This window comes from Myotis lucifugus, unplaced genomic scaffold (assembly GCF_000147115.1).
Source record: "Myotis lucifugus unplaced genomic scaffold, Myoluc2.0 scaffold_102, whole genome shotgun sequence".
NCBI lineage: Eukaryota > Metazoa > Chordata > Mammalia > Chiroptera > Vespertilionidae > Myotis > Myotis lucifugus.
In genome coordinates, this window is record NW_005871150.1 from 3,479,120 (window position 1) to 3,494,275 (window position 15,156).

General features: G+C 43.3%; 1 protein-coding gene across 3 annotated transcripts in view; it reads right to left on the minus strand.

The window, feature by feature from the left end:
* The window catches only part of SNX25 (sorting nexin 25), a 65,818-nt gene that overhangs the window by 37,779 nt on the left and 12,883 nt on the right, over positions 1-15,156 (minus strand). For 2 of the 3 annotated variants that reach the window (XM_006092667.3, XM_006092668.3), the window contains exons 4-6: positions 14,543-14,715; positions 13,116-13,302; positions 1,585-1,655 (exon numbers count right to left, since the gene is read on the minus strand). In XM_006092667.3, coding sequence (XP_006092729.2) covers positions 1,585-1,655; positions 13,116-13,302; positions 14,543-14,715 — 431 coding nt within the window. The remainder of the gene's footprint in view (positions 1-1,584; positions 1,656-13,115; positions 13,303-14,542; positions 14,716-15,156) is intronic. The other variant, XM_014459100.2, reaches the window with a different exon arrangement.

Here is a 15,156-nt window from a genome sequence, read left to right on the forward strand (position 1 = left end):
AAGTCCTAGGCTGCAATGCCTCACTCTGAGCACCGCACCACCTCCTAGTTTAGGACTCCATGAATGCAGTTTTGTTTGTTCACTACTGGGTCCTAATCACCTTGTTAGTGTTCAGGAAACATTTCTGAATGAACACGTTTGCCCCATCTTCCTTACTGGGGTAAGGTGAAGAATTAGTGCCTCTCCATAGTCTAGACCAGGGGTGGGCAAACTTTTTGACTCGAGGGCCACAATGGGTTCTTAAACTGGACCAGAGGGCCGGAACAAAAGCATGGATGACCCTAACTGGTTTGGCTCAGTGGATAGAGCGTCGGCCTGCGGACTGAAGGGTCCCAGGTTCGATTCCGGTCAAGGGCATATACCTTGGTTGCGGGCACATCCCCAGTGGGGAGTGTGCAGGAGGCAGCTGAATTGATGTTTCTCTCTCATCAGTGTTTCTAATTCTCTATCCCTCTCCCTTTCTCTCTGTAAAAAATCAATAAAATATATTAATAATAAAAAAAAAGCATGGATGGAGTGTTTGTGTGAACTAGTATAAATTCAAAGTAAACATCATTACATAAAAGGGTACGGTCTTTTTTTTTTTTAGTTTTATTCATTTCAAACGGGCCAGATTCGGCCCGAGGGTCGTGGTTTGCCCACAGCTGGTCTAGACCTTCCTTTCCTTTTCACACTGCTCCCACCTTCTGCCAGTGACTCAGAGACAAGGAAAAGTCCGTAACCCCAGCTCCCATTGGCCTCTGCGTGCTGATTAGGAACCAGAGTGCGCATTTCTCGTGTATGGCCCACTCTTCCTTGCGCTTCTGGCGCTCTGCTCTCCGGCAGGGACCTGGGGGCACCTGGAGACGGACGGCTGCGTAAAGTCTAGCTGACAAGATGGCAGTGTCTGCTGCCTCTCAGCTACGAACCAACCTGCTCTGCATTCAGACAGTAAGTCTGTCAGCCTCGTGTATGAGAAGGGACTAGGCCAGCACCAGGCAAACTACAACGCAGAGAGCCATCGCCACACCTCAGTTACTCCTCAGTACCATGCCGGGGCAACGACCTTGTCACTTTAAACAAAACAAACAGAGAAAATTAAAACAACATAAAACCCATTTCTTTAAAAATCTACAAAAGTAGAAGGGGGACAGCAGGTATTCCCAATTCAAATGCTTAACTAAAGAGAAGGTTAAGTAAATTATGAAGCAGCAACTCACTGGTGTCATTTAAATGATCAAGATTATGTTTCAAGACAGAAATATGAATAAACATTAAAATTCAATTTTACTGTGTGAAAAAAAGGATGAAGTCATGTTTAGTTTAAAAACAGAACAAAATCACTATCTATCCCATAATTTTAATCTTTTAAGAATTATGACTACAGATGAATAAATTTATAAAGGAACTCAGAAATACCAAGGTTCCTGTTAGGATTAGATTATATTTACTTTCGCTATTGCTGCTGCACTATGATTGTAAGAAGTTAAACTATTTAAATGTCAGCCAGAGGAATGCTGGCACCTGACAAAGCTCTGAGCGGGGAGTGCAGACCAGGAACAGGTCTGCAGCCCATGTGACTGAAGAAAACACACCCGTGCTTACCCTTCTGCCGCTTCAGCTGCGGAAAGCTGCTAATGGTCGTTGCCTGGATTATTTCCACTACAATTTGATACCTGGTTTAAAAGAGAGAGAGAAAGAACAGGTTGAATAGGAAGAAAATACCATTCTCGGGGATACTTTTAAACTGTGTCTGTACTCATCACACATGACACAGTGTGAATCCTGCCCATGTATCATCAAAACCATCCGACAGGGACGGAGCACCTGCGCCAGACCGGGTGCGATGCCACGGGCTAGCGGTCTCTGAGACCCCGACGGCAGAATGACGAACTTGCTCCCCCACCCAGAGAGAAATTGGAGGTGATACTCAACGTCTCCCGCATTGGTGACCGATCCCGTTGATTCTACCTCCTGAACCCGCACTGTCCAATAACGTGGGCATGAGCCACAGGTGGCTACTTAGATTAATTAATAAAAAATCGAGTTCCTTGGTTGCATTAGCCACATCTCAAGTGCTCCATGGGCATGTGGGGCTTGCATATTGGACAGTCTCTGACCATTTCCATCACTGCAGCAAGGTCCATTGGACGACGCTGCCCCACAAACTTCACTCACAGCTGTCCTCTGCCCTCCAGCCCCACCGCCGCTCTGAGTGACTGCCCTCACTGCTGCTCACTGGGAAGAGAACTGCAGACCGACAGGGGAGAGCACTGCAGTGGGACCACGTGTCACATTGTTTCCGCTCCCCAGGTAATTCCAATGCGCAGAAGAAGTTGACAACACCAGGTAGGTGTATGTGACCAAGAACACCTTTTCTCAGGAAAAATACAAGCTGACTTTTAAGTGTTGAGGACACCCCTAGAGTTGTGTCTATGGTGAGCATATTCAGGTGGGCCTTTTGAACTCAAGTTCTAGGGTTATTCTGTGGGTCCTATCATTCCCTCTGCTCTTGCCCAGCCCACCTTCTTTTCCTCCTTGCTATACACCTGGGCTTCAGCAGGATAATGCCATGCAGCCCTCCTCAGACGGCTTTTGCTCATGCCGTTTCCTTCTGGAAACATCTCCCTACTTGTCCACCTATTCAGATCTTACATGTAGTCCTTCTTCTCTCAAATCTTCCACACACACACCCCTAATTCACATGAGTATTTCTCTTCTCTGAAGTCCTAACTTACTTCTGCTCTATAAAAGTACCTATTTAGGTATTATTTTTATATTGCCGATTTACAGAATCACATTTTCACAAACAGTGCTGTGAATGAAGAAAATGGGAGTGCCCAGTCGTTTTCACTTCTGGGCCTAATACTTCTTTAAAAAATGGTAATACATCTGAGCCTAAGACAAAATTGTGGCTTTGTGTGTAATAAAGATATGCTACCTTTTTTCTCTCCAACTTTATCATGAGCCTCTGAAGATGAATTGTGTGCTATATTCTCCTACAGGACCAAGCCTGGAGCTAAACATATGGTAAGCACTTGGTCAATAGTGGTGAGTGCTGTGGACTCAATGTTTGTGTTCCCCTCAGATTCATGTGTTGAATCCTAATCTCCAATGAAATGATATTTGGAGTTGGAACTTCTGGGAGGCAATGAGGTCATGAGGGTGGTGTCCTCATAAATGAGACGAGTGCCCTTATAAAAGAGACCCCAGAGAGCTCGCTTTCCACCAAGTGAGACCACAGTGAGAAGACCACTGTCTATAAACCAGAAAGTGGGCCCTCCCCAGACCCCCAATCTGTCGGCCCCTTGATCTTAGACTTCCCAGCTTCCAGAACTGTGGGAAATAAATGCTCCTTGCTTAAGCCACTCACTCTATGGTATTTTTGCTATAGCAGTCTAAACTGACTAAAACAATGAGCTAAATTAATAAGGGTTAGCATCTGTAACACTTAACAGGTACACATAGTATTCTGAACAATCTATTCTTTTGATATTCTTAGTGATTTGTGCTCTGGAACAAATGAGTCACCAATGGTACTGAAAAATAATATACACCATCTGAGGAAAGAGTTAATTTTTTAAAATGAATCCATAACATTAATAACTAGAGGCCTGGTGCATGAAATTCATGCACTGGGGGGTGTCCCTCAGTCTGGTCTGCGCCCTCTTCGCAGTCCAGGACCCCTTGGGGGATGTCCACCTGCTGGACATCCCTCTTGCAGTCCGGGACCCCTCACTCTTTACCGCCCACCTGCTTGCTCCTTACCACTTGGCTCGCTGCTCCTTAGCGCTGCCGCGGAGGCGGGCAAGGCTCCCGCCACCACCCCTGCGCTCGCCAGCCATGAGCCCAGCTTCCCCTTTTTGTTTAGAGGAGCGCACTGACCACCAGGGGGCAGCTCCTGTGTTGAGCATCTGCAACCCTGGTGGTCGGTGTGCATCACAGCGACCGGTCGTTCTGGTCGTTCCGCTGTAACAGTCACTTAGGCTTTTATTATATAGATACCAGCTAACATGTACAGATTCCTCTCATTAGGTACCAGGTACCTACCAGTTTAGATACTTTCATTTACATTATCTCATTTAACCCTCATAATCCGGTGCTGTAATTATCCTGGCATATCCCTCCCCTTAGCTGTTGAAATATTATTTGACCTTAAACACTCAGTCCATGGCCATTCCTCTCTGAAGCTTCTTAGATTCCTGTCTTCTACAGGATAAAATATTTGCTCCTACCCACTTCTTTAGCTCTTCACTCTCTACTTCTGGCCTTAATATCTTGCTTAATATTTAACTATTTATACCAACGTGGATCTCTATGCTGGACTATTAGCATCTTGCTGGCAGGTGAAAGAATTCAAGGATACACAACCAATTCATCTTTATACTCACCAGACCCTCCTCACACAGTGCTTTGGTGTTTGAACATGGTTAATGAATTTGCAGAATTCACTTTCACTTGATACCAAAAGGCAAAATAGGAAATGAGTGACTTTCTCATTCTCAACAAAGCTATTTAAACTACTGTCAACTGTTCAGAACAGTTCTGGAATTATTAGAACTGGTTTCAAGCCAAATTTAAAAACACAAAACAGTCTCCTTATTTCATTAGGCACACCTTACACATATTTTTAAAAAATATATTACTTTAGAGCCATCTTGGGCACACACGCTGGAACGTCCTACCAATGTCAAGGGCTGGACAAATCCTAGTCTCAGGTGTACAGTATGGTAAATGGTTTAAAATATTCTTTTATATTAAAATTAGTAAGGACATATTGTAAATTTGAATATCGTACATATACCTGTTTAAGAAAAAGTTAAAAACATTCATGTCTCCAAGTTGCCACAGGCTACTTTGTACTAGTCTAGAGGTAATATTTTCATTAGAGGAACTTCAGTTAATGTGGTTGAGAAGAAATACAGCTAAGCTGAAGCTGTTTCCCAACTTAGGAAGTGTCTCAGAGTAGTGAAGAATGTGGGTTCCGGTACCAAATGGCCTGTGTTCAGATCCTGCTCCCAACACTTACTGTGTCACCTGGGAAAATTATTTAAGCTCTCTAAAACTCAAGAGTCCTCGTCTGTATAAAGGGGAGTAACAGTATTTTCCCTGATAGGGTTGCTGTGAAGAGGAAATGAGATAACACCTTTAAAACAGTTGGAATAGTGCCTGCCCCACAGTGAGAGTCCAATAAACATTAACTATTGTTCCTTAATCCGCTACTAACTCTTCAGATGTGCACCATTTAGGGGGATGGTATGTGTGTGCTTGTTAAACATACAGAAAACTTTTGTAAGTAGCCTTACTTTGTTCCTGACTATAGGACTGTCTCAGCTAATCAATCTAAGACCACCAGGGTCACTGTAGTCCAACAAAATCGGGTTTATTGACCCACTGCACTGGGCAAGAGGAACCACGGGCATCTGTGGAGCTACTGTAGGGTAACTTTTGGGACAGGACGGCGTGTGGGTGGGATTTAAGTGAAGCAGCAGGGGGCAGGCTGGACGCAGGGCTGTGTAAAGAGGTCACTTCCAGGTGGATCCAGGGTCCTATTGCCTTGGACACTGCAGTTCAGGTAGATGCGGACTGCTGAGCCCAGAAAGCCCTTATCTGCAGCGCGACTTATGAGTGATGAATGAGGCTGCTTCTCTGTGTCAAAGTGCCTGAAATCCTCCAGCACGAGCGGGATGCACCATTCTTACTGCGAATCTCACACAGTTTTTAACAGTCTAGGCAAGATTCAAGAGTGCAGTTTCTCAGTGAACAAGAAAGCAGTAGTCACTCACTCAAATAGGGAGTCATGCTAACACGTACATGTTACAGCTCTGCGTGTACTTGGAAGGAGATAGTCTCCTGCTAGCTTTGGAGCTGCCTTCAGTATCTGTACCCCAGCCTGATAAATGGATGGGCAGACTGTACTTGCCCAGGCTGAGCCAATTTCTACTTTCTCTAAAGAACATATGTTCATTGAAGAACATTGGAAAATACACAAAACACAATATTCATAGTTAATCACAACATTTGGCATATCCTTATAACCTTTTCTAGGCAAATAGGATACTTTGCTATTTTATAAGACTGGATTTCTGCTATAAATACTGCCTTAAAGCCTTTTAATTTAGCAATTTATAGTTACTATCTTCCAATATTATTAAACCATTATTACATGGCAACCCATTATATACCTGCTCCAAGAATTTTTTTTTTTTTTTTACTCAACCCTTTTTGTTAGGCACTTCGGTTATTTCAAGCTTTTCTCTATTTTAAATAAAATTGCAATAGTCTTAAAGAAATCTTTCACACATTCATGATTATTTCCTTCATATAAATTATTATAACTATCAAAAAGAATGCATATTTTGTGACCTGTTTTTCGTGTTCTAAACCTGTGTGACAAAAAGGTATTAATTTATCCTCTTAACAGCAGGACACAAGGTTGTGCTACACCCTGCCAACACTGGGTGTCATCAAATTTTTTTTAAATATATTTTTTCTTGATTTCAGAGAGGAAAAGAGAGGGAGACAGAGAGATAGAAACACCAATGATGAGAGAGAATTATTGATCGGTTGCCTCCGGCACTAAGGATCAAGCCTGAGGCCCGCAACTCATGCATGTGCCCTGACCAGGAATCAAACCGTGACCTCCTGGCTCATCGGTCGATGCTCAACCACTAAGCCATGCTGGCCAGGCTCACATTTTTAATCTCCACCAATATTAAGAACAAAGCAGAGTGCCTGGTTTCTATGTGAGTACTGCTGAGGGTCTCAAGGTTCCGAGCTGTCTCCTCAGGAGGCGTGTTTCATGGCGTCAGGGCCAGGGAGCAGGAGCAGTAGATCAAACAGGGCAGATCTTTTCAATTAGGACTCAGAGGAGTGAGAGATCCTTTCCCCTAATGGGCTTCATACCTGTTTTCCACTTTCTAGTGCAGAAGGGAGCGTCTTCCACAGAAAGACAGGCATTTCCCGCTGTGCACACATGGCAAATGGTAACACTATGTGAAGAGAACACTGGGTGACAGGCCTCCAGGCCTCCCCAGCCATCTCGAGGGCAGAGGAAACCTTCATCTGCACATGTCTATACGCTCTCTCGATACACATCCATATATTCCAGCCATACCAATTAGAAGGTCTGGGCCAGAGCAGCCTGGGTGTCCTGAACGTATGTATACACACAATTCATGTTATATGTACAGAAAATAACCTGGAAATATATATACCAAGTATTAACAGTTTTCATCTGCTTGTGACAACTGATTGCTATTTTCTTAATCTTGTTTATATCTTTTAATCTCCCTAAAATAACTACATTACCATATATTCATTTTCTAGATCCCGGAGACTACAGAAATTACATTATAGAAGCAACCAAAGCTTTGTCATGCTGGCTAGCTGGTACCCTTTAGTTAACCTCAGGAAAGCCAAAACTGCCCTGCTGGTGTGGCTCAGTGGTTGAGCACTGACCTATGAACAAAGAGGTCACAGTTCGGTTCCTGGTCAGTGTACATGCTGGGGTTGCGGGCCCAATCCCCAGCGTGGGGCGTGCAGGAGGCAGCTGATTGACAGCTCATGGACAATGTGGTCAGTCATAAGAGTGACACTTGGGTCTTCATGTGTCTTATCCCTTGGCCCTTGATGGCTCAGACCTCAGGATGGAGAGAGGAGCACTGCTACTTATGGGGTCTCCTCAAACCCCAGCTGGGACGCTGAATCCCAGCGGGCCGCTGGTGCTCGATCAGTGTCCACAGTTTGCAACCCTTGATCTGATGATATAACAACACCTGTGGCGGCTAAGAATGAGAGCCATGCAGATTCTGGGCTAAGTGCGTTACCTACACGGCCTCCTGCTCCTAACTGTCCTTCATAAAGCACATACACCTTCCCCACAGGGCCAGTGCTGCTGCAACTACAGGCACAGAATAAATTCCTTAATTTCAGAGAGATCATGAACGTCCTTATACCCAACTTCTCCCTTCTTATATCAAATTTCACGTTGCTGCCAATAGTTAATTATCTTTGCTCCTAAATGAAAATAATTGGTATTCTCTATGTTTAATCCCACCTCTGCATCCTTTGCTATTTCTCGGACACCAACAGGAGGAATTATATTCCGAAGTCAATGTACTTTTACTTTTCATAAAACTGTGACACCTTTTAGAACATTTCTCGTATGTAGCCTCGCATTTCAATGAGTTTTTAACTAAATTTATATTCATTTGTTATTATAACAACTCGCCAGGCTTCTCTTTGTTTTCCACACTGATTTCCTCTCGGCGTCCGCCCACACTAACCTTTTCCCTGGATGCTGTTTGTGATTGATTCCTGACAGGGTGCATTACTCTGTCTTCAGGCATGTGCAATTTTTTCTCTCGTGTTCCTCTCTAAAGTAATCCTCTTTTACTGCTCATGATTCACAATATAGTTTCAGAATCACTTCAAAACACTGAAATGTCCATTTTGCCAAAGGTGAGAAGCTTGGGTTAAGCACAGCTCTCAGGAAGGCCTTCTTGATGATCTAGTGATATTTCTCCTCACTATCTCAAAACTGTGATATACACACAGTTTTTAAATAACTAAAATATAACGAATTTTATGACATAACATCTAGCCAAGACTTCCGATTGGCAGCAGATGGGAGGACCTTCCATTTAAAAGAGATTCTCAACACGAGCTGCATGTTATAATCACCTCGGAAGCTGTTTAAAAACAGTGATGCCCAGGTTCCACTCCAAGCAGCTGCAGAACAAGTCTCCCATTTCATGGAGGAGCAAGTATTTTCCATTAGCGCACTCGTTACAAAGACGCCGGGGATCACACAGCCCGGGCTGCATTCCTGGCCAACAACCTGCCCAGTCCTTTCCAAGAGGTTCCTGTCAGGGCCGAACCTTTCATTTTCCTTGTTTAATGTTTACTTTGACTCCAGCTTTATCTTCAAAACAAAGCAACACAGCTCCTTCTCCAGCAAGGCTGCAATTGCCGAGTTTCATTAACGGATGCACCGCGGCTCTGAACCCTGTTTTGCCCTCCCTGACTGGTCATTGTCTCACCGCCCACACGGACGGTGGGGAATCCATTCAGCCTGCCCTTTCATATCCTGCCTCAAGATGACACTGAGCTTCGTGGCTCCTGTTTTATTAACAGAACTGATCACTGCTCCTACTAGAAGACGCTGGAAAATTCAAAATATTATACCAACCCAGTTATCACATCCTCGCTTTGACTTCCTAGATGCCAGCAAAGAAGAAAAAGGGAGTAGCTAAGGAAAGTGAGCTATCCTACTGTAAGTTTTTTAAAGCCTAGGTGATTTTAATACACTGCCAGGGTGAAAACCACTAATTTAGTATATTTTAAGAGAACATTTCTAGCTCTAAAGTCCCACTGTGAAAGCATCTCATGCCAACTCAAACAGAAAAACAAACTCCGCACAACTTCAACATCCCCTTCACGTTTTGTGTTTCTTTGTTTTTAATGCATTCCAGCCTAGTAGAGCTAAATGACTTTTTTCCCCTTTAAAAAATATGCCTCCATCTCTCAAATGTGCATAAAACAAAAGTGGACAGTTTCATCAACTGCTGAGTCTAAATAAGACACAGCCCCTGACTTAGGCAGCCAACCCTAAGATTTTCTGAAGAGCAACTTGAAGACAGGGACCAAGATCACAATAAAGTCAGACAGCAGTGTACTCTCATTTTATCAGAGAAGCAACAGAACGGTTCAGACTGCGACTGAAGAAAGCAGCTCCATGAGTGCTGGTCAGCTGATAAACTCCGTGATGGAGGTTTTAGACAGGAGTCTGATAAAACGCGATTTTGCCTGTCAATAACCGTAAGCAGACCTGACCTTGGAATAGAGAGCAATTTTTCTATCAGATAAACAGTAAGTGGCCAAGTAACAAGATAATTTATGCACTACCTCCTACCAGCACCTACTTTTTTGAGCAAAATGATCAATCTCTGCTATAGCAGAATTGTTCCTGGACTTACAATCTCTCCAGTTCAAGCTGTGCAAGAAGTAGTTAGTCCTCAGGTCTGCCCCTAAGATGCAGTGAACAGGGACAACAGCCCCATGCAGAAAAGATACATTGGTCATATCAAAGAGAACTCCATGACACCGCCCCTGCACCTGAGAACAGTGCAGCAGCGTTACCCAGCTGTCTTACCCAGCTGTCGTCCTGACAAGGAAAATAAGCACTTCACAGTTGGTAGCTGTTAGAACCCTAGGGCTGCGCTGAATAACCTAAATCCATCTACCCTCCGGCAACGTCCCAGGAATTATCTCAGTCACAGAAACTGCCTCGGGATTATGCAGTATGTGCAACAGTACCATATTCCGAAGGGAACTCTGCAGGTGTGTATCTACCAGCGAGAAAAAGGCCTCTCACAGTCTTTCTCTCCAAAGGCTCTTTGCCGAGCGTGCGGAGGGGACCATAAATCTTCAGGATTACCACGATCCCACAGCTGATGCTGCCAAATGCATATGACTCTTTCCAGAAGCCCACATTCCTGTCACAGGGAATTCTGCAGCCCTTCTAGAGGAAGTTATTGACTTACTTCCCAAAAGTTACATGAGGAACTGCAAGTTTATAAAGAGATGGAGGTCAGCCCTGGCCAGTTTGGACTGAAGGGTCCGAGGTTCGATTCTAATCAAGGGCATGTACCTCAGTTGCAGACTGGTTCCCAGTTGGAGCGCATGCAGGGGGCAAACAATCAATGCGTGTTTCTCACATCAATGTTTTTCTCTCTCTCCCTCCCCCCTTTCCACTTTCTCTAAAAATCAATAGAAAAATATCCTCGAGTGAAGATTGAAAGAAAAAAAAAGAGGTGGAGGTGAGAACAGGTCATTCCAGCTGGACTCAGTCAATACACCAACTTAGCTCTGAAATGTATTCTTTTTGTTTCTAATTCTTTCAGAGTTTCATTATCTACTCACCAAAGTACCTCTGAGTGTCCTCCCTTTGACTCTAAAAATGTTGTTGGAAACACAAAGCCTAACAGTAAGATGGAAGGCACAGAGAGTTCAACGTATGGAACAGAAATAATACACAACGGAAACACCTGTTCGGCTGTCTGCACTCCGTTGCTCCTGTTGTTGGCAGGTATAGAGTTGGAGGAGCCAGTGGTAAAGAGAGGTTAGCAATCTGCAATATTTTATTTTACTCTTATTTACAGGGTGGGGCAAAAGTACATTTAGAGTTGTTCATGTGATAAATAATACAATAGTTAACAAATAATACAAGAATAAACTAACTCTATGTTTCATGTATTCACAACTGTAAACCTACTTTTGCCCCACCCTGTATTTACCTACAGTCACTGATAATGCTTCGGAAGATACTCAACAGTTACTGAAAGGGCATTCTTTAAAGTGCAAACAACCCAAATTTTCCATCAACTGATCAGCAGATAAACAAAATAGGGTCTTCACACAACGGAATATTATTCAGCCAACAATAGGAATAAAATATTGATACAGGCTACACGTGGGTGAATCTTGAAAACATGCTGAGTGAAAGAAGTGCCATTCACAACAGGCCACATGTTGGCTGACTGACTTACATGAATGTCCAGAACAGGCACATCCATAGAGACAGGAGCAGAGCAGGGGTGGTCAAGAGCTGGGGGAGGAGAGGAGTGGGAAGGGACTGCTGACGGGGACAGGCTTCTTCTCGGGGGGATGAAAATGTCCTGGAATTAGCGGTGACGGCTGCGCAGCCTTTGAATATACCAAAACCCGCTGAACTATACACTTTAAAACGATGCGTTTGATGGCATGTGAATTATCTCAGTGTTTGAGAAAGCCCCTCTGCGCTGAGCACGTCTCCTGCCTGGAAGTCCCCGGTGCTCAGAGGCCTGCCTTCCCGGAACCCCACGGAGCTATCCTTCAGTGCTGCCCTATTTTGAGAGCACGAGGAAGTGATGTTAGAGAATATTTAAGTGCTCGTGCTGTTTTGTTTCATCATGTATTTATAGAGGGAAAGGGGAATGTGTAAAGTCAGAATTTCTCGTGTGATGCTGGCCACGCAGACGGAGGTGATCCCCAACGCGCCTACGTGACAGGAGCGGGCTGTTTCCAATCGTCCTGGGCAGAAGACACCAGGATTTTGCTTTTCAAGGGCAATTCTTGCTGAGCTGCTTGTTTTCCTGCTGGATGGTGAACTGTCAACATTAAGCTATTTACAGCATTTCTAATCCTGAGCCTTTGATCAGTATATTTTGAAGATAAACCATTAATTCTTACCAAATTCATTTATAATATGAGCAACTGTCCTCAGATACAAAATGACAGATGGTGGAACACCAATAGTAGTACTAAATAATTAGCTCTAATTTTAAAGATTTTTGTCAGCTTTGTGTAACTCACCTTAATGTTGACACTAGTTCAGAGGCACATAAGGAAAATATAAAATCCTCAAATAGTCCAAAAACCGAATTTCAGCCAATATTTTACTTTTCCATCAATGACTTACTAAAAGCACTTAAAGCAAAACGGCACACCAGCGCTTCCTTGCTTCCCCATGTATTGTCGTCTGGGGACACTGGACACAGGGTGACTAGAGACAGAAGCCTAGAAAGCCTGCAAGCTGCACAGCACCATATGATCACACTGTATGTGCATATATTTGCTGTGAAAAGAAAAATTAAAAACACACACACTCACCCCTAAAATATCTCAAGTATAATAAGTGAGACTGAAGTTTCCTACAAAAGAGACTCCTGGGGTATATTTCAAATGTGTTTTCTCAAACTATTAGTCAAGAATCCCTTATTTCCAAACCTGGGCCTCTGCCTTTCCTAAGAAAAAGGAAAATCAATACAGTGCTCTGCAGTGAATTTTATAAACACATCATCTCCTTCCAATGCTTTCCTAAGGTAAGCATCAGAGCAGCTAAGCAGACACTCCTAACAACTACACAGCTCTCAATCTATGATAACCTAATTATTTGAAAAACATTATACTTTGAAAAATCTAATTCCACTGCTAAAGGAGAAGCTGGATAAATTTAGTTATCACTAAGTGGTAAGATTTATAGACTTCCTTTGTTTCTGCTTCCCCGGCAAACACATTTTTCTTTACCTAACCAGGCAGAGGATGATAATGAGTAGCTATTATCCTGCTATGACTGAGGACCAAGTAAGTACCTTAGCTGCTTCAAGAACTCAACATCCGAGTTGCTGTTAATGAGCTTGATGAACTCTTCGTAAGAAGGAGCATAGGTGTAGGCTCTCTTGTGATGTTCGTTCGCGTGTTCTCTGCGCTCCAGCTGGGCGAGCAGCATCTGGTTGATGTAATCCGGATTGCTAAGGAATGCCACCATTGGCTTCAAGACTGTGGGAGCAGAAAGCACAACTGAGAATGGCAGTGCCCTTTAGAGGGATTGTTTTTCTATCATAAAATTGAAACTACATTTGGGAAACATCTTTAAACTACCCAAATGGGGAACATTCAAACACACACATACCCACATGTCTGGCTGCCTATCTATACCAAATTGCTAACAAAGCTATCAAAATTAAGTACATCGATTTTCCTTTTATTTCTTTTCTAAGGCTCATATGATCTGTCTGCCAAAAGATGAAAGTCAACATTCTCCCAACTGCTGAAAGTGGACCTGAGGGACAGAGTTGTTAAAAAGTCAATGGCACTATTACAAATTCACTCTATTAACTTTAGGTTCAAAAGTTCCCCTTTTCTCTGTGGTTGATTCGATATTAGCTAATGGGCACTGCTGGCTAATCTTGAAATAATAAATGAGATATTCAATCAATGCATATCAAATGCAACATTATTTATTTGAAAGTCTGAGATAGGAAAAATTTCTCTTAGGTCTTATCTTCTTTCATTTTTCTTATCCTGGCTAAGCATTTCCCTGGATACACATTTTTCTAGTAATCACATTATATTGTGGTACGGTTCCATTTTTTATTTATTCCAAGTTCACAAAATTACATATTACATATCAATGAATCTTTTTAAAAATATTTTTATTGATTTCAGAGAGGAAGGGAAAGGGAGAGAGAGAGAGAAACATCAAGGATGAGAAAGAATCATTAATCGGCTGCTTCCTACATGCCCCCTACTGGGGATCGAGCCTGCAACCTGGGCATGTGCCCTGACTGGGAATCGAACAGTGATTCATAGGTCAATGCTCAACCACTGAGCCACAGGGGCCAGGCTATCAATGAATCTTATAGCAAAGGCATTTTAAGTAGATGCACACGGGAGTTTGACTGTAGATGTTGCTTCATTAACATTTATATTATTGGCCTGGATAATTCAAAAGCTATCCCAAATGGGAGTTTCCCGATGGAGAGCATAGGGCTGGGTATTCTATGTCAAAATAAACAAAATGTACTCTTCACTTGGTAATGTTATATAAAATTGCTTTATCACATACGGACAAATGATGTCCTCTCTGAGCGACATTTAAACTTACATTGTGAAAGTATATTAATTCTCCTATGTCCTACAGTATAGAAGGTCCGTGCAGGTGTCCAAGAAGTGTGTAGCCCAAGCACTGGCACAATTACCATCGCATTAGTAATATGAATTACTTATGAAAGTCTACCTTTTGTTGTGAGAATTTCTGCAAGCATTATACGTAAGCTGAGTGACTGGACATCCTTTGAGGGGAGGAGACAAAACACCAGAACCCGAGAACACGTCTGTAGGAATCTTACTTCTTCAGCCGAGTTCCTTAAGCATGCATGCAACACAAAAGGCCTCGGCTGTTCTTCTTGTCTAAAAAATAAATACATGAGAGAGGAAAAAGGAAGGAAAGAAAATTCTAGAGACAATTCAGTTATATGCCATTAGGTAAAAATATTTCAAATGGGCAGTACATCAGTTTTAATAAGTGTGTCCGCTCCTCAACAATACCAATAGTCAATCATTTTCTCTGTCACAACTAATCTGGAAAAATACAAATGCATGGCCATTTGGGATTTCAAACCTTAAGTAGCATCAACAGTTATGCATGCACTAGAGGCCCAATGCATGAAATGCGCACAAGGGTAGGCCTTCGCAGCCCCGGCTGCCTCCCAGTCCCAGCTGCTGGGGCCTTTGTGGCTCCGGCTGTCTCCTGGCCCTGGCCACCCTCTTTGGGGCAATCGTGAAGCCCCCGATTGATTGCCCTGCCGGCCGGTGGTCTTGGCCTCTCTCTGTGGGGCGATCATGGGGCAA